The 24,722-nt window shown below is 37.7% G+C and overlaps 1 protein-coding gene across 2 annotated transcripts in view; it reads left to right on the top strand.

Annotated features, from left to right (window-relative positions):
• LOC307163739 (uncharacterized protein) overlaps positions 1-23,568 on the top strand; it is a 40,100-nt gene extending 16,532 nt beyond the window's left edge. The window contains exons 5-7 of one of the 2 annotated variants that reach the window (XR_013822127.1): positions 19,189-19,236; positions 19,313-20,467; positions 22,650-23,568. Coding sequence is in view for 1 of the 2 variants with exons in the window: in XM_079879959.1 (XP_079736085.1) it covers positions 19,189-19,236; positions 19,313-19,422 (158 nt within the window). In the remaining variant the exon portion in view is untranslated. Of the gene's footprint in view, positions 1-19,188; positions 19,237-19,312 lie in introns of both variants that reach the window. The other variant, XM_079879959.1, reaches the window with a different exon arrangement.
• Positions 23,569-24,722: the final 1,154 nt, after the last annotated feature.

The raw sequence follows: 24,722 nt of genomic DNA, 5'->3' as shown, positions 1-24,722 counted from the left end.
TATTTATTTATTTACTTACATTTTAAAGTAAATAACAAATATGACACAACAGACTTTTGGAGCCTTTTAATCTGTTAATTCTCATTGAATTGCCTAAAAACCTGATCTATGAAATATACATTCATACCTGATGTATTAAATATGATACTCAAAACACACACACACACACACACACACACACACACACACACACACACACACACACACACACAGGCATTTTATATATAAAAGGTCACAGTTATGCTATTTTTTTACGTTCTAGCACTTACATAATGTCCCATTTTCAAACACTCATATGAGTGACCCTGACTATTACTGTATTTATTTTCATGTAATTTTACTGTATAGTTTTGGAGAAAAGTAAAGGCCAATTCACCCCATCATCAAAGTGCATTCTAGCACTTACACCATGTCCCATTTTCAAACACTTATAAAAAGTGTTCCTTCATAGGTTTGCTCATTCTTTCACTCGATTCCTGTTCAGAGTGACCCTGGCTATTACTGCTATCATTTTCATGTCATTTTACTGTATAGTTTTGGAGAAAATTAAAGACAAACTCACCTCAATCATCAAAGTGCATTCTAGCGCTTACACCATGTCCCATTTTCAAACACTCATAAAAAGTGTTCCTTCATAGGTTTGCTCATTCTTTCACTTGATTCCTGTTCAGGGTGACCCTGGCTATTACTGCTATCATTTTCATGTCATTTTACTGTATAGTTTTGGAGAAAATTAAAGACAAACTCACCCCAATCATCAAAGTGCATTCTAGCGCTTACACCATGTCCCATTTTCGAACACTTATAAAAAGTGTTCCTTTCATAGGTTTGCTCATTCTTTCATTTGATTCCTGTTCAGAATGACCCTGACTATTACTGTAATTATTTTCAAATAATTTTACTGTATAGTTTTGGAGAAAATTAAAGGCCAATTCACCCCAATCATCAAAGTGCATTCTAGCGCTTACACCATGTCCCATTTTCAAACACTTATAAAAAGTGTTCCTTCATAGGTTTGCTCATTCTTTCATTTGATTCCTGTTCAGAATGACGCTGACTATGATTGTAATTATTTTCAAATAATTTTACTGTATAGTTTTGGAGAAAATGAAAGGCCAATTCACCCCAATCATCAAAGTGCATTCTAGCAGTTACACTATGTCCCATTTTCAAACACTTATAAAAAGTGTTCCTTCATAGGTTTGCTCATTCTTTCATCTGATTTCTGTTCAGAGTGACCCTGACTATTACTGTATTTATTTATAAGTAATTTTACTGTATAGTTTTGGAGAAAATTAAAGACAAACACCCCAATCATCAAAAGACATTCTAGCGCTTACACAATGTCCCATTTTCAAACACTCATAAAAAGTGTTTCTTCATAGGTTTGCTCATTCTTTCAGTTGATTCATGTGCGGAGTGACGCTGGCTATTACTGTATTTATTTACAAGTCATTTTACTGTATAGTTTTGGAGAAAACTAAAGGCCAATTCACCCTAATTATCAAAGTGCATTTTATAGCACTAACACCATGTCCCATTTTCAAACACTCATAAAAAGTGTTCCTTCATAGGTTTGCTCATTCTTTCATTTGATTCCTGTTCAGAGTAACGTTGACTATTACTGTATTTATTTTCAAATAATTTTACTGTATAGGTTTGGAGAAAATTAAAGACAAACTCACCTCAATCATCGAAGTGCATTCTAGCGCTTACACCATGTCCCATTTTCAAACACTCATAAAAAGTGTTCCTTCATAGGTTTGCTCATTCTTTCACTCGATTCCTGTTCAGAGTGACCCTGGCTATTACTGCTATCATTTTCATGTCATTTTACTGTATAGTTTTGGAGAAAAGTAAAGGCCGAATCACTCCAATCACCAAAGTGCATTCTAGCACTTACAACATGTGCCATTTTCAAACACTCATAAAAAGTGTTCCTTCATAGGTTTGCTCATTCTTTCATTTTATTCCTGTTCATAGTGACCCTGACTATTACTGTATTTATTTTCATGTAATTTTACTGTATAGATTTGGAGAAAACTAAAGGCCAATTCACCCCAATCACCAAAGTGCATTCTAGCACTTACAACGTCCCATTTTCAAACACTCATAAAATGTGTTCCTTCATAGGTTTGCTCATTCTTTCATTTGATTCATGTTCAGAGTGACCCTGGCTATTACTGTATTTATTTTCAAGTCATTTTACTGTATAGTTTTGGAGAAAACTAAAGGCCAATTCACCCCAATCACCAAAGTGCATTCTAGCACTTACAACATGTCCCATATTCAAACACTTATAAAAAGTGTTCCTTCATAGGTTTGCTCACATTTTCATTTTATTCCTGTTCATAGTGACCCTGGCTATTACTGTATTTATTTCCAAGTCATTTTACTGTACAGTTTTGGAGAAAAGTAAAGGCCAGTTCACCCCAATCACCAAAGTGCATTCTAGCACTTACAACATGTCCCATTTTCAAACACTCATAAAAAGTGTTCCTTCATAGGTTTGCTCATTCTTTCATTTTATTCCTGTTCATAGTGACCCTGACTATTACTGTATTTATTTTCATGTAATTTTACTGTATAGATTTGGAGAAAACTAAAGGCCAATTCACCCCAAACATCAAAGTGCATTCTAGCACTTACACCATGTCCAATTTCAAACACTCATAAAAAGTGTTCCTTCATAGGTTTGCTCATTCCTTCATTTGATTCCTGTTCAGAGTGACCCTGACTATTACTGTATTTATTTTCAAATAATTTTACTGTATAGTTTTGGAGAAAATTAAAGGGAAACTCACACCAATCATCAGTGCATTCTAGCGCTTACACCATGTCCCATTTTCAAACACTTATAAAAAGTGTTCCTTCATAGGTTTGCTCATTCTTTCATCTGATTCCTGTTCAGAGTGACCCTGACTATTACTCTATTTATTTATAAGTAATTTTACTGTATAGTTTAGGAGAAAATTAAAGACAAACACCCCAATCATCAAAGTGCATTCTAGTGCTTACACCATGTCCCATTTTCAAACACTCATAAAAGGTGTTCCTTCATAGGTTTGCTCATTCTTTCATTTGAGTATTGTTCAGAGTGAACCTGTCTATTACTGTAATTATTTTCAAATAATTTTACTGTATAGTTTTGGAAAAAAATTAAAGACAAACTCACCCCAATCATTAAAGTGCATTCTAGCGCTTACACCATGTCCCATTTCAAACACTTATAAAAAGTGTTCCTTCATAGGTTTGCTCATTCTTTCACTTGATTCCTGTTCAGAGTGACCCTGGCTATTACTGTATTTATTTTCATGTCATTTTACTGTATAGTTTTGGATAAAAGTAAAGGCCAATTCACCCCAATCACCAAAGTGCATTCTAGCACTTACAACATGTCCAATTTTCAAACACTCATAAAAAGTGTTCCTTCATAGGTTTGCTCGCTCTTTCAATTGATTCCTGTTCAGAGTGACCCTGGCTATTACCGTATTTATTTTCATGTCATTTTACTGTATAGTTTTGGAGAAAACTAAAGGCCAATTCACCCCAATCATCAAAGTGCATTCTTACACCATGTCCAATTTCAAACACTCATAAAAATCATTCTATTATATGTTTGCTCATTCTTTCATTTGATTCCCGTTCAGAGTGACCCTGACTATCACTGTATTTATTTTCAAGTCATTTTACTGTATGGTTTTGGAGAAAAGACTAAATGGTTTTTATTTTTGAAGGCATTGTTGTGAAAACATACCATGCTTATTTCATATTTTATTTATTTTTTATAACTTATTTAATGTACAGTAGTTTACAAATTTACATGGAAATACATCATATATACAATGCCTTCTTGCATTTTATGTATTATTGTCATTTTAATTTAGTGAAAACCTTGTTTTTAACTATAAAAAAATATATTATGTTCATCATCCATCCATTTGAGAAGTCCTTTTTTTGTCCATGGTTACTTATTCCTCACCTTTAGTTTAGTTTCTTATGTCTACATTTTATATCCCTGTCAGTTTAGTCTTTTGTTGTTGGTTGTTGTCTTTGTTTATGATGATTATGTCTGCAAAGCTGTTTTTTTTATTTTTTTATTTTTTTTACCTTAATCTTCAGTCTATTGAATCTGTTCAAATGGAATTCCTCATTTCCCCTCCTCCTTGACAGAATCATTACAGTTATATGGTATTGAGATGAACTATAAAATGATCTTTCTAAATGAAAATCCACATACAGCAAGTGACAGGTCACAGAGAAAGAGAAAGAGAGTTGATAATACATACAACTGTCATTCTAATTCAAATTCAATTCAACGTCCTGTGGGGCGGAGTAAATTCAATTCAAATTCCAATTTCTGAATTGCATGGAGGCTAATTCTGAAATTCTGAATTTTGCACAAGCCTGTCAGAGGAAGGTGTCAGGAAGGCTGTCAAGAGGAGGTTGCTTGGGCCAGTGAGAGGAAAATAACACAACTTGTTCCATCTCTTCCTAATTTTAGCATCATAGTGCATGAAGGCTCAATGGGGAACGCATTTCTGCAGGGCCCAGGGCCAGCTGTGGCCAGAGTCTTTGTTCGAGGGATGTCCACTCAGACGAGAGAAGAAACAACTGGCTTGGAATGAGTCCAGAGGGGCAACCGACGTGGCTGTGCGGCCCTGAAGTGGTCCGAAACAACTGGCCAGCTGGAGATGGAGTCTCCACTGTATCTGGACTGGAGGCTGTTGTGAGGCTTGTGAGCAGCACGATAGAGCTGGCGGGCGAGTTGAAACATGCAAGGGGAGCGCAGCTCGACAGTCGTGATGTTGTCAGAAACAGTACAAGCTCGCTGAGCAGCGGTGTCTCGAAGCGAGGGACTGTAAGCAACTCGAGGCAACAAATGCCAATGCAGTCTGAGGGCTCCCAGAGCTCTGTTATTGCATGCCCTTTATACGTGGCCCCTCAGCCAACATTTGGAGGACACTTGTTCCAGGAGCCACTAGCCCGGTTGGCCCACTAGATTGATCGGTTGAATCGATTGCTCCTGTCTGCCTCGCTGCCTGCTGTGAGTGTGTTTGCTTCGGTGCTGTAAGCTCCGTCTTAGCCTCGTATTTCCTTGTTTTGAACCATCATTTACTACAATTTCTAGTTGTTTATACTACTACTAAATACAGCTTACCCAACATCTCAGATTAACCTTACATCGCTAGCTTCCGTTACTACTAGCACAACACGCTAGTAATTCGCTAGCCTGTTAACGCGCCACCCGTGCGCTCAGCTATTTTTATTTATTTATTTTCTCTCGCGCGCCCGCGCCTTTGAGTTCATAAAAAGCTCAGGTGAGTAAGAATCACTCAACAAACACGGTGAGTAATGTCTTGTCCTGTTATTGTCACCTGCACTTCATGTCACATGTTTAGCATAGCCTTCTCTGTTGGCAATATAGGATTTATATGTGATAAATGCAAGGAGACAGTTAGGCTCACAGAGAAGATTTCAGAACTAGAAACACGCATTCAAACATTAATTGAGGATAGTAAGAGTGCTAGAGCTTTAGATACTATTTTGGATGTGCCTAGCATAGTGAACTGTTTACATGATTCGGTTCCAGCTGAATTAGTGCCTGAGCAGCCGGGCAAATGGGTGACAGTGAGGGATCGCTCTAGTCGCGGATCAAAAAAACACTCTTCCGTTCCGATTACCATAACAAATCGATTTGCCCCGCTCAGTGAAACACCCACTGAGAATGATTGTGCCCTAGTTATTGGCGATTCTATCACACGGAACGTGAAAATAGAGACACCAACCACCATGGTCACATGTTTGCCGGGAGCCAGAGCGCCTGACATCAAAGCAAATTTAAAAGTGCTGGCTAATGCTAATCGTAAATTCTCTAAGATCATTATTCACTTCGGCACTAATGATGTTCGACTCCGCCAGTCGGAGATCACCAAAATTAATATTAAAGAGGTGTGTGAACTCGCAAGTACGATGTCAGGCACTGTAATTTGCTCTGGCCCCCTTCCTGTTCGCAGGAGTGATGAGATAGTTAGTAGATTGTGTTCTCTTAACGGTTGGCTGTCTAAGTGGTGTCCGCTTAATAATATAGAATTTATAGACAATTGGAAAAGTTTTTGGGGCAAACCTGACTTGTTGAAAAGAGATGGTATTCATCCCTCCTGGGATGGTGGTGCTCTTCTCTCTAGTAATATGGCACATAGTCTTAGAGCTCAAACATGACAATCTGGGGCTCAGGTCAGGAAGCAGACAGACTGGCTAAACCGACTGTCTGCTAGCGGCCTCGCGTCACCCAGGTCAGATAAATCCCATCACATAGAGCCTCTTTCACCTAGATATCATCATAGAGACTGTGTCTGTTCCCCGAATTTGGAAATCCAAAAACCGTTTAAACCCATCTAAGGTTAAAAATTTAATTGATGTTCAACAAAAAAAACCCAGCTACAATACAGATGAGCAAATGCTAAAGCTTGGGTTGCTGAATATTCGATCGCTTACTTCAAAAGCACTCATTGTTTATGATATGATTTCAGATAATAACCTAGGTGTGCTGTGTTTGACAGAAACCTGGCGAAAACCAAACGATTACATTACTTTAAATGAGTCCATTCCGCAAGATTACTGTTATAAACATGAGCCTCGTCTGAAATGCAAAGGGGGAGGAGTTGCTGTAATTTATAGTAATATTTTCAAAACCACTAAGAAATCAAGTTTTAAATATAATTCTTTTGTGTTAGTGTTAGTACTTAATGTAAAAATATATAGTATAAATGATAAATCACGTTTGAGATTTGTGCTGGCTACTGTATACAGGCCACCAGGGCACCATAAAGATTTTGTCAAAGAATTTGCGGACTTTCTATCAGAATTAATATTGACTGCAGATAATGTAATTGTTGGTGATTTTAATATACACATCTATAATGAAAAAGATGCATTGGGTTTGGCATTTAAAGACATTGTAAACTCTATTGGAGTTAGACAACACGTGTCAGGACCTACTCATTGTCGTAATCATACTCTAGATCTAATATTATGACACGGAATAGATGTTGATGCCGTTGAAATTCTGCAGCAGAGCGATGACATCTCAGATCATTATCTAGTCTTGTGTAAATTACATTTAGCCAAGGCTGCAAAGCCGACTCCGTGTTTCAAATATGTTAGACCTATCACTTCTGCCACTAAAGATTGCTTTATCAATAATCTTCCTGATCAGTTTCATCATCTCAGCATCCCAGATAGCTTAGAAGAACTCAATATTGCAACAGAAACTTTTAACTCTCTCTTTTCCAGCACTTTAGACACAGTTGCTCCGTTGCGCTTAAAGAAGATTAAAGAAAATAATCCAACGCCGTGGTACAACGAGCACACTCGGGCCCTTAAGAGAGCAGCTAGAAAAATGGAGCGCAACTGGAAGAAAACAAAACTAGAGGTATTTCGCATTTCATGGAAAGAGAGCTCGATTGCATACAGAGAGGCTTTAAAAGCTGCTAGATCTGCTTATTTTTCAAACCTATTAGAAGAAAATAAACATAATCCTAGGTATTTATTTGAAACGGTGGCTAAACTAAAAAAAGAAAAAGAAAGCTTCAAGCACCGAAGTTTCCAAGCAACACAGCAGTAATGACTTTATGAACTTCTTTACTAACAAGATTGATAATATCAGGGAGAAAATGTTAACTATGCAACCGTCTACTACAGTATTGCATCAGGCAGTGCATTGTAGTCTCCCTGAGGGAAAATTTGATTCGTTCGTTGCTATAGGAGAGGAAGAATTTACTAAACTCGTTAAATCATCTAAATCTACAACATGTATGTTAGACCCTATACCGACTAAGCTACTGAAAGAAATAATTCCAGAGGTCATAGATCCTCTTCCTAATATCACTAATTCGTCTTTGTCTCTAGGATACGTACCAAAAACCTTTAAGCTGGCTATGATTAAACCGCTTGTTAAAAAAACGCAACTTGATCCTACAGAATTAGTCAATTACAGGCCGATCTCGAATCTACCTTTTCTGTCAAAGATACTAGAAAAGGCAGTATCCTCACAACTGTGTTCCTTTTTAGAAAGAAATGATATCTGCGAGGATTTCCAGTCAGGATTTAGACCGTACCATAGTACAGAGACTGCTCTCGTTAGAGTCACAAATGATTTGCTCTTATCATCCGATCGTGGTTGTATCTCGCTATTAGTGTTACTCGATCTTAGTGCTGCGTTTGACACCATTGACCACAACATTCTTTTAAATAGACTCAAAAATGATGTTGGCATTAGTGGAATTGCATTAGCATGGTTTAAATCATACTTATCTGACCGTTACCAGTTTGTAGCAGTAAATGAATCGATCACAAGTTCAGTATGGCGTACCACAAGGCTCAGTACTAGGACCGTTGCTGTTCACTCTGTACATGCTACCATTAGGAGATATCATTAGGAAGCATTAGCTTTCACTGTTATGCCGACAACACTCAGCTCTATATTTCTTCACGCCCAGACGAAACTTACCAATTCACAAAATTAACGGAATGCATAGCTGATATAAAAAATTGGATGACTCGTAATTTTCTACTTCTAAATTCTGAAAAAACAGAGATTCTAATTATTGGACAAAAAACTTCCTCACGTAATAACCTAGAATACTGTCTAACACTTGATGGCTGCTCTGTTAAGTCTTCGTCGTCGGTTAGGAACCTGGGTGTGCTCTTTGATACCAATCTTTCACTTGAAAGTCACGTGTCTAGTATCTGTCTAGTATCTGTAAAAAATATATAAAAATATATTTTTCCATCTTAAAAATATATCTAAATTACGCCATATGCTTTCATTGACAAATGCGGAACAATTAGTTCATGCGTTCATGACCTCAAGGCTAGATTATTGTAATGCTCTACTGGGTGGTTGCCCTGCACGCTTAATAAACAAACTACAGCTAGTTCAAAACGCAGCAGCTCGAGTTCTTACCAGAACCAGGAAGTATGACCATATTAGCCCGGTTCTGTCAACACTGCACTGGCTGCCTATTAAACATCGCATCAATTTTAAAATATTGCTGATCACTTACAAAGCACAAAATGGTTTAGCTCCGCAGTACTTGAGCGAGCTCTTAACGCATTACAGTCCTTCACGTCTATTGCGATCTCAAAATTCCGGCCAGTTGATAATACCTAGAATATCAAAATCGACTGCTGGCGGTAGATCCTTTTCCTATTTAGCACCTAAACTTTGGAACAGTCTTCCTACCATTGTCCGGGAAGCAGACACACTCTGTCAGTTCAAAGCAAGATTAAAGACACATCTCTTTGACCTAGCATTCACATAATACATTATAGACTTCTACAGTATAATTCAATGTTAGGCTGCATAGATTAGGTCAGCTGGAACCGGGAACACTTCCCATAAATCCTGATGTACTCGTTACATCATAAGAAGAATGGCATCTACGCTAATTTTAGTGTCTTTGTTTATCCCGAGGTTTTCCCGCAGCCTGCCGGATCCAGGCCGTATCCAGATCTGATGAAGGACCTGCGCCTGGACCCGATGACAACGCAGTGCTGAAGTACCAACTAGTCTCTCCCCTATGGAGGATCCCTTTACTACTCTACAGATAAAGCGTCGTCGGGAAACTCAATTCGCGTATCTACCCCGAAAATAAAATAAAATTCTGTATCAAAAATTATAAGGAAACACCAGTACTTTGTTTATCTAGGTTTGTAGGGAATTACAAACCTGCGCACATATATTCAAATGCACATAACTATAGAACCAATTCTTAATGCGCATGTGAACGCCATCAGCGTTTCTCACAGGTTCGCGTCTAAAGTCTGTGTAGAGAGAATGGTGTCGTCTTGGCGGCCCCTAATTTATTAACAAATGATTGTTGTGACGGAAGCGAATCAATCAAAACTAACTTTAGCTTTAGATTATTCTTTACCAGTTGACCTGAAGACCCAACTGGCTATGGAGCACTCTAAGGGTAGGACCATGTACTGATACTTTGTATCTTTGAACGCAAAAACACAGTAAGTCTGTGGAGCAGAAGGAGAGAGATCTGAAGTACACGTCTTTCAGGTCGAACGCTGCAGACCAAGCTTGAGGACGGGGCATTGAAAATGCAACTCTGCGTTTACAAGTGAACAGAGGCTTTTGAAAAAGGGCCCGTATCAGTAAGGGCCCGTATCAGTTGGCACAGAACCAAGATGGTCATAACCCACACCCACCACATAATAAGGTTACAATGAAGTACGGGCTCTGAAGCCAAACTCCATACAGGCTGGAGGGAACGGCTAGCACGCGTCCTTTCGCCAGTAGGACTGCAGCACACACACACAGGACAGGAGCTCTGCTCAACACCTAGGTGTGATGGTTCTTACTAAAAAATCTTTTAGGAGCATTTCTGCTCAACACCTAGGTATGATGAATATCACTGAGCCTGGGCGGAAGCCGAGCGAAATGAATCACAAGCTGGGTCTGAAGGTACCGAATGGGGCCAGGCTGGGCATCGGTTGGAAGCGTTTTAGACTTCGACAAAACCGGACCAGGGGCCAGGGAACCACAGACGTACCGAGGTGGGGCAGCGAGGTGGAGGACAGGGATCTGGCTCGAGAGGCCCGAAAGCAGCCCGAAGCGTTATTTGAGTGTGTGGGGGAACAAATACCTGACTCCTGGTGGCAGGGTGGCAGCAGAGGCAGGATGTGGCAGGACCGGGGCAGGATGTGCCGGATGGCCTCCGTCTGCGCTTGGGCGGCAGAAAACTGCTACAACCTGGTAAGCTCTCTATGCACTTCGGGGAAAGAAAGTCACTGGGGCAGCGAGCAGAGAACCAGCGCGGCCCGTCCCGAGATACCAATCATCCATATTTGCAGTGAATAGTCAACCGAGACTGTTCAGGACACGGTGAAAGATTACAGTCGAGCCCAACAGCCTCGGCAGCCTGATTCAGCCTAGCTGATGTTTCTGGATCTGGCTCGGGCAACGTTACACTCCTAGAGGGAGACAACGCTGCCGAGTCATCATTTCCAAAGGTCAGCTCACCCTCCGATGCTGCAATCGGCATCCTGTGCCCTGGAGAGGCCCGAATGAAACAGCTGGTCCATTACAGAGGGACCAGTGTGCTCAACGAGGCTCCACTGTCTGCGATGTGATAGAGGAGTGAGGGGCCCACAGGGATTGGTATCCGAGCGGGGTAGCCTCACTATGATCCTCTGATCACCCATCCCACACGGCGCCGTAGCGGGGCGAGGCGTGGTAATGGGTACTCCGGCTTCACGCATGAAGGTGAGTCTCGATCTCAACACCATGATAGTCATATCCTCACAATGAGAACATAAACTATCCACAAAAGCTGCTTCAACGTGCTGAATATGTACATATATATTATTTACACAGATATAATACAAACTAGGGATGGGACGATACACTTAAACTCACGATACGATGCACCTCGATATGCCAGGGTCACGATACGATACGTCACGATACGATATCAAAAAAAAAAAAAAAAAAAAATATATATTACTGTATAACAACAGCTTATTATGGTGACGTTGAAGGTGGTGGTTCATGTTTGATGTGTTGGATGTGGTGTACGGAATGACAGCATGGCATAGCTTACACAGTCTTAAGGCCATTGCACACTGAGTCCGAAATTTTCGTATGCGTTTTTTCGTGTTCGTCAGCCTTAAAATTCGTCACGCACGTACAGAAACCCTGAGTCCGATGCGTATTTATTAAACCTTTGCGGAAAAAAATGCAAAAAATACTAAATGGATTCGTAAAGCAGTGAGGATGATTTCGTTGCCCTCTTTCTTCTTAAAAAGAGAAAAAGAAAGAGGAAAATATTGGGTCCATCCAATCCTGAGATTGCGCCGAGAGGAAGGAGTTTCACCTCCGTATCAAGGATTTGCGAAATTATCCCGAGCAATTCAAAATTTACCTCAGAATGTCAGTGGAACAGTGTGATGCTTTGCTAGCGATACTGGAGCCACATATTAAAAAGAAGACGACCAATTTCCGTGAACCAATCGATCCTGAACAGAGACTGGCAGTATGTCTAAGGTATGGACGGTATCGCTTGGTATGGACACACACACACACACGCGGCCGGGGGAAGCGCTGGGCAGACAGAACCGAACAGCTGGATTTTGTCGTTCGCTTGCACGGTGGCTCTGAATTGTCAAAACACCTTACTGGCTGTGGATGCGAAAAACGCAGAAAATCGAAAAGAAAAGGTGAAATGTGACGTTCAGAGATATGTCTTCCTCAGCATAGGTCTTATGATACAATTTCCGGTTTCTTCGTGTGGGAAAATCACGCATTTATATTACACTGTTTTCTATTGCAGGTGCTCACCGAGACTGGGGTTCGAATCCAGCTAAAGCCAACTTTTTGTAATATTTATTATTGAATTAAATAAGCATTCTTTTTGAATGCATACTGTTCCAGTGTCAATAAAATATACATATTTTATTACATATCCGTTCCCCGGATATCATTTTTTTTTTCATTTAGTTTTACCCTGCTTGATCAGCAGATGGTGCTGCCAGCCTGCCACCATAGACTGTATGTCTGCCCCATATACATACACACACATATAATACACTAAATTATTTATATACTACGCAAATCATGCAGCAGTGCCATCTATCTTTATTTCGCGATCCATTTTTTTCTACCTCGATGCGTTTCGTCACGTTTTGTATCGCGATATTTCGTCAAACGATATTTCGTCCCATCCCTAATACAAACACGTGATACAACCATTGTGATCGTCCATATGGGGGGACAGGGAATGATCACATCCAAAAATTACATGTAAATAAATACAGTAATAGTCAGGGTCACTCTGAACAGGAATCAAATGAAAGAATGAGCAAACCTATGAAGGAACACTTTTTATGAGTGTTTGAAATTGGACATGGTATGAAGTGCTAGAATGCACTTTGATGTTTGGGGTGAATTGGCCTTTAGTTTTCTCCAAATATATACAGTAAAATGACATGAAAATAAATACAGTAATAGTCAGGGTCACTATGAACAGGAATAAAATGAAAGAATGAGCAAACCTATGAAGGAACACTTTTTATGAGTGTTTGAAAATTGGACATGCAAGTGCTAGAATGCACTTTGGTGATTGGGGTGAATTGGCCTTTACTTTTCAACAAAACTGTACAGTAAAATGACTTGGAAATAAATACAGTAATAGCCAGGGTCACTATGAACAGGAATAAAATGAAAATGTGAGCAAACCTTTGAAAGAACACTTTTTATAAGTGTTTGAATATGGGACATGTTGTAAGTGCTAGAATGCACTTTGGTGATTGGGGTGAATTGGCCTTTACTTTTCTCCAAAACTATACAGTAAAATGACTTGAAAATAAATACAGTAATAGCCAGGGTCACTCTGAACATGAATAAAATGAAAGAATGAGCAAACCTATGAAGGAACACTTTTTATGAGTGTTTGAAAATTGGACATGTTGTAAGTGCTAGAATGCACTTTGGTGATTGGGGTGAATTGGCCTTTACTTTTCTCCAAAACTATACAGTAAAATTACATGACAATGATAGCAATAATAGCCAGTATCATCTTGAACAGGAATCAAGTGAAAGAAGGAGCAAACCTATGAAGGAACACTTTTTATGAGTGTTTGAAAATGGGACATGTTGTAAGTGCTAGAATGCACTTTGGTGATTGGGGTGAATTGGCCTTTACTTTTCTCCAAAACTGTACAGTAAAATGACTTGAAAATAAATACAGTGATGGCCAGGGTCACTCTGAACATGAATCAAATGAAAGAATGAGCAAACCTATGAAGGAACACTTTTTATGAGTGTTTGAAAATGGCACATGTTGTAAGTGCTAGAATGCACTTTGGTGATTGGAGTGATTCGGCCTTTACTTTTCTCCAAAACTATACAGTAAAATTACTTATAAATAAATACATTAATAGTCAGGGTCACTCTGAACAGGAATCGAGTGAAAGAATGAGCAAACCTATGAAGGAACACTTTTTATGAGTGTTTGAAAATGGGACATGGTGTAAGCGCTAGAATGCACTTTGATGATTGAGGTGAGTTTGTCTTTAATTTTCTCCAAACCTATACAGTAAAATTATTTGAAAATAAATACGGTAATAGTCAACGTTACTCTGAACAGGAATCAAATGAAAGAATGAGCAAACCTATGAAGAAACACTTTTTATGAGTGTTTGAAAATGGGACGTTGTAAGTGCTAAAATGCACTTTGGTGATTGGGGTGAATTGGCCTTTACTTTTCTCCAAAACTATACAGTAAAATTACTTATAAATAAATACATTAATAGTCAGGGTCACCCTGAACATGAATCAAATGAAAGAATGAGCAAACCTATGAAGGAACACTTTTTATGAGTGTTTGAAAATGGCACATGTTGTAAGTGCTAGAATGCACTTTGGTGATTGGAGTGATTCGGCCTTTAATTTTCTCCAAAACTATACAGTAAAATGACATGAAAATGATAGCAGGAATCGAGTGAAAGAATGAGCAAACCTATGAAGGAACACTTTTTATGAGTGTTTGAAAATGGGACATGGTGTAAGCGCTAGAATGCACTTTGATGATTGAGGTGAGTTTGTCTTTAATTTTCTCCAAACCTATACAGTAAAGTTATTTGAAAATAAATACAGTAATAGTCAACGTTACTCTGAACAGGAATCAAATGAAAGAATGAGCAAACCTATGAAGGAACACTTTTTATGAGTGTTTGAAAATGGGACATGGTGTTAGTGCTATAAAATGCACTTTGATAATTAGGGTGAATTGGCCTTTAGTTTTCTCCAAAACTATACAGTAAAATGACTTGTAAATAAATACAGTAATAGCCAGCGTCACTCCGCACATGAATCAACTGAAAGAATGAGCAAACCTATGAAGAAACACTTTTTATGAGTGTTTGAAAATGGGACATTGTGTAAGCGCTAGAATGCACTTTGATGATTGGGGTGAGTTTGTCTTTAATTTTCTCCAAAACTATACAGTAAAATTACTTATAAATAAATACACTAATACTCAGGGTCACTCTGAACAGGAACCGAGTGAAAGAATGAGCAAACCTATGAAGGAACACTTTTTATGAGTGTTTGAAAATGGGACATGGTGTAAGTGCTATAATGCACTTTGATGATTGAGGTGAGTTTGTCTTTAATTTTCTCCAAACCTATACAGTAAAATTATTTGAAAATAAATACAGTAATAGTCAACGTTACTCTGAACAGGAATCAAATGAAAGAATGAGCAAACCTATGAAGGAACACTTTTTATGATTGTTTGAAAATGGGACATGTTGTAAGCGCTAGAATGCACTTTGATGATTGGGGTGAATTGGCCTTTAATTTTCTCCAAAACTATACAGTAAAATTATTTGAAAATAATTACAGTAATAGTCAGGGTCATTCTGAACAGGAATCAAATGAAAGAATGAGAAAAAACCTATGAAGGAACACTTTTCATAAGTGTTTGAAAATGGGACATGGTGTAAGCGCTAGAATGCACTTTGATGATTGGGGTGAGTTTGTCTTTAATTTTCTCCAAAACTATACAGTAAAATGACATGAAAATGATAGCAGTAATAGCCAGGGTCACCCTGAACAGGAATCAAGTGAAAGAATGAGCAAACCTATGAAGGAACACTTTTTATGAGTGTTTGAAAATGGGACATGGTGTAAGTGCTAGAATGCACTTTGATGATGGGGTGAATTGGCCTTTACTTTTCTCCAAAACTATACAGTAAAATTACATGAAAATAAATACAGTAATAGTCAGGGTCACTCATATGAGTGTTTGAAAATGGGACATTATGTAAGTGCTAGAACGTAAAATAAAATGGCAAAACTGTGACCTTTTATATATAAAATGCCTGTGTGTGTGTGTGTGTGTGTGTGTGTGTGTGTGTGTGTGTGTGTGTGTTTTGAGTATCATATTTAATACATCAGGTATGAATGTATATTTCATAGATCAGGTTTTTAGGCAATTCAATGAGAATTAACAGATTAAAAGGCTCCAAAAGTCTGTTGTGTCATATTTGTTATTTATTTAAAATGTAAGTAAATAAATAAATAAACAAACAAACATTAATACAAGATGTATAATAATTAATGAATGCTTTATATATACAAACATTAAAATCAGCAATAAAAATGCAAATCAATTATTGTATGATAATTAACATTAATAATTTAATTTACATAATTGTATTTAAATTTAATTCACATTAATTAAAAGTATAATAATTAATGTATCATATATTAAACATTAAAATTTACAATAGAAAATGAATGATGTATATTAATTACCATTAATATGAACATGAATAAATTATGTAATAAATAATGTAAATCATATATAGGCCTACAATTATTAAAATAATAAAAAATAAACAAATATAAAAGTGATATCTTAAAAAAATCATGAAAATGTAAAAAAAAAGAATGATGTATAATAATTACCATTAATATGAACATGAATAAATTATGTAATAATTAATGTAAATCATATATAGGCCTACAAACATTAAAATAATAAAGATTAAACACAAATAAAAATCGTATTTAATACAAAAATCATGAAATTTCATTATTTAGGTCCTAATAAGATGGAAAATAGCAGAAAATGCGTCTTAAAATCAATTTTGGCCTCTTCCAGCACCCATACCGTAAGTACACAAATAGACGCGCATACTAAAAAAAATGTGCGGCTGGCTTGACCGTGTATTTTCAACGCGCGGCCCACTTGACCGCAGTAAGCTGTGGGCACTGAATGACTTGCCTGAGGTAAATATAAGGCTATGTGACAAACTAAGACGTTTTATTGCCGTCTTTCCGCTGCTGAAACACTGATCGATTGATTACACAAGTTATGATGACTTTCAGTAAGTATACTTTATCTTTTAACATACCTTCAGGTGTCCATTCATGTTTATTCTGTAACTGAGGAAGAGAATCGCGTTTACTCGCGCTCCGCGCTGCCGCTTTAAATGAGGAGCTAGTACAGTGATCTGTTATTGTTTGAATTTCGTGATCAAATAGATAGAATTTGAAAGATTACACCTTGCTTATTATCGAAAGTAACAAAATACGGAGCTTGCTATTATAGGGTGTTAATGGTGGTTAGGCTATAACGCTGTATTCATTGTGTACTACACAAAAAGCATGAGCTCCATTGAGCCGGGGCTGGGCGGGGGCAGCAGGGGGCGGGGCGTCCTCGGTACGCCATGAGAGTATCACGATACGTATCGTGGGAGGTGTATCGCGGCTTTTCGGTTCGGTTTGAATATTGTAGGGCTGTCAACTTTAGTCGTTTAGTCGACTAATCTGTCGATGCCGTCTTGGTCGACTGACATACTCATTGGTCGACCAGTTGCATAATTTTTTATTTTTTATTTTTTTTCACCAATAAAGAAATTTTCATTGATTTACCTTGATATTTATTCCTTTATAAGCAGTTATATATTACTGTATTCTAAATATAATTAGCCTATGTTTTATCCCCAACTTTAAATGCTTTAATTTAGGCTATTTTGTAACAGCGCCACAGTTTAGCGCATCACGTAGAACACTCGGGAACCGCACCTGTGGCTGTCTGCACCGCTGCTTCGCGCTCAGTAAGGAATATAGGTAGTTTTGCTGTATTCATTCAGTTAGAACCAGAGCTTAATTTGTAAAGTGGGAAGTCCCGGAGCGCAAAGGATGGATGGATCCGGCGATTTAAAACAGGGGTTGGAGGTAACGGAACAAGTAAGGAATAATTGACGACAGGCCGTTGAATTATTAGAAAAATAATGCACACCCGAGGTGGTAATGCGGTCACGACGCGAAGCGGAGTTATTAAATTGTTTAAATTATTATTAAATTGATCAAGCGCAACATTCAGCATTCAATCAAATATTTTAAAAGATGTAGGCTATTATTAATAATGTTATTTCAACATAATATCTCGTTATTTCGACATAATATGTGTGCGTGCAACAAGCAAGATGTGCATAAATCCGGTGATGAGTGCATTGATTTTTATTAATAAACTAGTGTTTTCTGACGACTGCAAATATGAAGTTGACGATCGCCATCTCCGTAGTGAACGAGCCTACAGAGAGAAATGCACATAATGGATCATAATCAGAGAGTGGCCTATTTCTTTTTTCTTTTTGAATTATTTCGTTTAAAGACATTTCAAGCTTTGTGTATTTGATGTATCTCTCATGTCTGTGTGAGGCATACACTTAGTTTCGTTAAGTTAGGATGAGATGAGCTCCAGTTAACGTGCAATGTGACCGCGCGGGCGCCCGATTATATTGTCTGTTATACCGTATTTGCTTCTTATTTATTACAAAATAAAACGAAAATAAACCTATAGGCCTTCCTTCTATACAGCCTATTATTATGATTGTTTTTTAGGCTATTTGGATGTTTTGTGTGTTTGTTTTAAAACGCCTAGATCGGCTGGACAAAAGTTAACCCATAGCTTTGAAAGTAAAGAAGAATATAGGCTAGTTACAGCCTGTATAAATGAGAGCTTTTGTTAGGTTTTTTCATTATTTGGCAATTTTAGCAGTTATATTTTTTGTAGCGTGTGGTGTGGTCAGGTGCGCGATTGTGACTGTCACTATAGACCTAGGACAGAGCTTTGCACTGTCACTTTGCAGTTAAAAAAAATCACTTAATTTTCAAAGAATTGTATTATTATTATATTTTTATGTATTATTGATTTTTTTCGTTGTTGTTTTATAAATGCTCTATGACAATTGTTTAATTTTTTTTTTATTAATGTTTAATAGGCTAAATGTCAAAATCGCGTTTTTTTTTTTTTTTTAGTCGACTACTCGTTGCGCAGGACATGACTTTGGTCGACTAAGCATTTCTTTGGTTGACTACAGCCCTAGAATATTGTTACACCCCTATTACATTTACATGTATGCATTTGGCAGATGCTTTTATCCAAAGTGACTTACATTGCATTTCAAGGTGCACATTTACATTTTTATCAGTTCTTGCTTTTCCTGAGAATCAAACCCATGACCTTGCTGTTGCAAGCACCAACGCTCTACTGTTTGAGCTACAGGAAAGCAGAAAGCAGGAAAGCTTTATCTTTCATAATTTGAACAGCAAATTAATACTAAACTGTGTGACTAAGCTTTCAATATCCTCTTCAGAATCTGAGGGAAATGATCTGAACAGAACTGATGACACTGAACCACACTGTAAGTAAAACCAAAGACACTGAGACCGTTATAACATTTTTAAAAATGTTTAATAATAGTTTCTTTCCCCTTCAAGCTGCTTGGGTTTGGATTGTGGCTCCGTTGGCTCTGATGGCTCTGATTATATTAATCAAGATAACTCGTCAACATCTGAACAGGAACAAGCAACCAGATTCCATGAAGTAGAGATGAGCAAGAGCGATCAACTATTGGAGTACTCATGAAAACGATGATCACAAAAATGGTTATTGCTGCATTTGGGGCGCTTCTTGAGGTCTGATTGGTTAGCGTTAGACAGCACGCTTTCCAGACTGGCGAAATAAAGTGAAACTGGATTTTAAAGCACGCACTGTAGTGATGCCTAGAATAACTTTGACCATGGAATGCAGTTCAGTGCAAGATGTGCAGTGCCAATCTGTAATATGCATAACATTATAATGAGAACACGATTGTTATAGAATGTTGTAAATTCTCTGTGCCTTAGTTTTTCAGTGCGCTATTAAAGCAAGAGCGAATTCACGAGTTACACATCAGACTAGCACGGTCAAGTTGCTAGTTTAAAAAGTTGCTAGTCAAGTTACTTTTATGTTGTCTATCCGATTAATCACAAATATAAGACGCGTTTGGTTGAGTTTAATAACCAGTTAGCAAAACGCTGCAGTTTACCAATCGTACATTCACTCTTCAGTTTCAGCTCAAATACAATGCCTGACATTACTGACTATGATTGGGTTATTTGAGATGGTCATATTTCTTTTAGATAAGCTATTTCTTTTTCAAAATCATTGATGATATTAAGAGAGATAAAGATCAAGATATATTAAACGACAAAGAAAATAAATGAGTCTTAAGAGTAGACTTAAAAGTAAATGCAGTTGGGGCAGTTCTGATATGAACCGGGAGTCTATTCCATAGTTTAGGGCCGATGACAGAAAAGGCACGATCACCTCTATTTTTTTAGTCTTGCCCTGGGAACTTGCAATAGTCCAGAATTAGCGGATATTAATAATGCAGCAGTGGTATTTAGTTCTAATTTTTTAACAGTAAACCTGTTTATTTAAAGTTGTTTCTAGTTATGGCTTCGAAAACGTGTAGTAATGACTGTAATCACTTTCTATCATGAAAAATAAAATTTAGTGCAAGATGTGAAGCACCAATATACACTATAATGAGAACAGAATTGTCATAGAATGTTTTAAATTCTCTGTGCTTTAGATGGTCGTGTATCAGCGTTGTTGTTAAAGGAACACTCCACCGTTTTTTGAAATAGGGCTTATTCACCTTTTTTCATACATTTAGATAGGTGGACAAACGCATGTTTGTCTCAGTGCATGCGTTGTTTTAGTTTGGAAGCGCTACCGCTAGCTTAGCTTAGCATAATGAATGGAATCCTTTGTTGCCAGATAGCATGTCATGAGTAAAAGTGATAAAAACATAAAAAAAAAAAAAACTAATTACTTATTGTGGACTGCATATTCACAACGAGTACAACGCTAGGCGATTTCCTAGGCAGAGATTGACTTGGGACTATATTGGAGTGAAGCACAGGCGAAGAACTGCTACTTGGGCGCAGAGATATCACAGTCACCACCAGTTCATGTTGACTCTCATCCTCACGTCCTCAGCCTGTTGAGCGATCACAACCTCCTCCTCCTGTCGTTCTGTTTCTAATGCACGCAGCTCCTCTTCTGAAACTCTGGTTCATAGAGGTATGGTTCTGGATCTTGACTGTCTGAGAAGTCACCCTCTTCATCTCTCACAAAATCCACCATGTTCATCGCCATTCACTGTCTACTGTAGGAAAAATAGCGGCTACTATTCACGCTGGTATGTTGACGGAAGTTGAGGGATTTCAGGTGTTGTTCAGTGTGATATCTCTGCGCCCTAGTAGCAGTGCTTCGCCTGTGCATCCCCCAATATAGTCCCAAGTCAATATCTGCCTAGGAAATCACCTAGTGTTAAAGGTCCCGTTCTTCGCGATCCCATGTTTCAAACTTTAGTTAGTGTGTAATGTTGTTGTTAGAGTATAAATAATATCTGTAAAATTATAAAGCTCAAAGTTCAATGCCAAGCGAGATATTTTATTTAACAGAAGTTGACTACAAAAAACGGCTGGATTGAACTACATCCCTCTACTTCCTTCTTTAATGACGTCACTAAAACCGTTTTTTCACTAACCTCCGCCCACAGGAACACAGGCGTATTGATGGCGAACGACAGACGTGGTTGATGTTTATCTATAATCGGATACCGCAAAAGTTTAATTCGAAGTTGTTAGTTTGTTCTGTCCATTTCACCACGGACTGTTTTTCTAACCTGGGATAATATCAAACAGGCTTCTCTCAGCGTTTCATACTGACGAAGGGGACTATTTCAACTATATTCCAGCAAGCGGTAAGTACAAGTAGTGATTTAATATGGAAGTAGCGATCAACTTCACATCGTTTCTCTTAGTAGGATGAAAATAATCGTACTTAAACTGTGATTAATATACAGAAAGCGATCAAAGAACAATCCCTTTCCAATCGCCCAAGCTGTGACACACAGCGCGAGTTTATCTGGACACTTGCCAAAACTCGTTATGAAATCAATGACGCTGTTACACTGCACAACGAAGCTCTTACTGTATTTATATGCCTCATGTTTGCATTGGTGAAATCATTAGTGAGTGCAGAAACTGCGTTGCAATGATAAGATCTTTCACGCGATCAACAGACTGTCATCTGCTCAATGCTCATCACTGCAACCTTTTATGTGATGGTAATAGATCTAAATACTTAAAAAACTTCTCACGATTCGTTAATCCAGATAGCTGTAATAGTAAAAACGTATAATAGCTGTAATAGTAAAAGTTTTCCAGATAGTTCCACATGTAATGCCAGATATTTCATATGCAAGCATGTCAGCCAATCACAGCAGAGGGCGTTTACACTGAAGTCTCACAGCAGCCAATCACAGCAGTGGGCGTTTACACTGATGTCTCACACAGACACGCCCCTTCAAACAGAGTGTTCAAATCAGGAGATGAAATCAGGCTAGGAAATATGCCTTTTATTTCTAAATTATAACAACTTTTGATCTAAAAAACATACTAACATTATAAGGGCACCCCTGGAAACATTATAAAATAATAAAAATAATCCATACAATGGGACCTTTAATCTGCATCGCTATTTGTACTCATTTTAAATATGCAGGCCACAAGAAGTAATTAGTTTAAAAAAAAATGTTTTGATCACTTTTACTCAGGACATGCTAGCTGGCAACAAAGGATTCCATTCATTAAGCTAAGCTAAGCTCGCGCCGACCCTGTCAAACTAAAACAATCCATGCACTGAGACAAACATGCGTTTGTCCACCTATCTAAATGTAGGAAAGACGGTGAATAAGCCCTATTTCAAAAAACGGTGGAGTGTTCCTTTAAGGGAAGAGCACATCCAGAGTTTCCCTTTCAAACCACTGACTGTAAAAAAGTAATTCACATGCGCGTCCTTTTGTGCAGATGCAAGTTGTAATGTTACGTTTATATTAGGATATCTGATCATCAATCACATAGGATGTGTCAAAGAACGGGCTTTAGTTTACTGGAGATCATTTACTCTTCAGCTTTACCTCAAGCAGCTATTCCTTAGATGTTTACTTTTCGAGAACATTGATGCATTATAATCTAGCAGTGTTATTTTTTTCTAGTCATACGTTCATTATTTCATAGATATGTTTTCATGTCATATTTTCATTTGTCAACATTCATTTTCATAACATACATGTTCCAACATACAATTTTTGTTTTTATGTTCTGTGTACTGTATTGATCTGTCCTCCTAAAATACATTTTTGGTGAGGATGAAAGAGTAGGGAGGAGATGCTGGATGACAGGATTTTGTTGAATGAATGAATGAAATCCAAATTTTCAATTTCAAAAATGATCAAAAATCAATATATATTAATTTTAAACCCTGCTTGTAACCAATACATTTCTACATCAGTAGTATTGCTGCTGGCTATTAAAAAAATTATAGGAGAAGCATAGAAATTTCATGTTTTTGCACTGATGAAACTGTTCTTAAATAGCTTTTTTAATACAGGGACCAAATTAATGTGTTCTTAAGAGCATCTATTGATTCTTTTTTTTATTATTTTTTTTTATTTTGTGTGTGTGTGTTCAATGAAATGCTACTACAAGTCAGCCAATTAAAGGTACAATATGTAAGAAAATGTTAATAAAATATCCAAACATCACTTGCACAGTGTGATATATTTCCTCGTGCAGGTATTAAGAACTTTAGGCAGGAAAGCTGGGTTCTATGGAGCCAAATCAATCTCATTAGTAATTCACGCAAAAAAAAAAAAAAATTCACACGTGTAGACAATTTCACATGCATAAAACCAAATTATTGTGCGTGAAAAAAATAATAATATTCATATAAAGCAATTCACATGCGCAAAATAAAATTATATATATTCATAAAATACATTTCAGAAATGCAAAACACAATTTGTAGATATACAACTGGACAAAAACCTTTGAATGTTTAAAATGTGCGAGTTTATCCTTGAATGTTGTTGCATCCCTTTTGGTCTGTTTGTGTTTTTATGCTGTTGTGGGAGGTGTTTGCTTTTATCCAGGAAGAAGACCGGATTGGTTCCTGCAGTCTGATTGGTGCCATGCCCTGATTGACCAGCTGACACCTAGACATGTAAAAATCCCCAGCCAAACATTTGTTGAGTTCGCTCGCTTGAAGACCACCTTATTTGAGAAATGGTGTACTGCGAGTAAAATCACGACTTTTGAACAGTTGAAAGAGTTGATTTTGGTTGAGGAGTTTAAAAACTGTATATCTGAAAAAAATTGTGGTCAATTTAGACAACAGAAAGTTTAATCTCTTGCTGATGCGGCTATCTTTGGAGATAAGTTTGTGCTCACTCACAAAGTAGTTTTTTTGTCATCGCATTCTTCGCAACACACCTCAATAGATCATACTCACGGTTCTAAGCATGCTGTAGTTACTCAAAGGGATGATCCATTGCTCGACACCTCTTTGGTAGCTCGAGAATGTTTCTACTGTCATGAGAAGGGTCATTTGATTGCTGTTTGTCCAGCACTGCAGCGGAAAAATCTGCGGAAACCTCACAATGTATTTAAGAGTGTAGCTTTCATTTGTATACCGTCTAATGAGTCCTTAAAGGAACACGCCGACTTTTTGGGACTTTAGCTTATTCACCGTATCCCCCAGAGTTAGACAAGTTCATACATACCCTTCTCATCTCCGTGCGTGCTGTTTGACGCACCCACTGCTAGCCTAGCTTAGCACAAAGACTGGATGTAAATGGCTACAGCTAGCATACTAATCCCAATAAGTGACAAAATAATGCCAACATTTTCCTATTTACATGTTGTGATTTGTATAGTCACAGTGTGTACAAATTACAAGGTCATATGAGACACAACCATCTTTTAAACATTTAAATGCTGGGAACTATAATCT

Source organism: Squalius cephalus (genome assembly GCF_949319135.1).
Source record: "Squalius cephalus genome assembly, chromosome: 8".
Classification (NCBI taxonomy): Eukaryota; Metazoa; Chordata; class Actinopteri; order Cypriniformes; family Leuciscidae; genus Squalius; species Squalius cephalus.
This window is presented reverse-complemented; position numbering and strand designations above follow the sequence as displayed.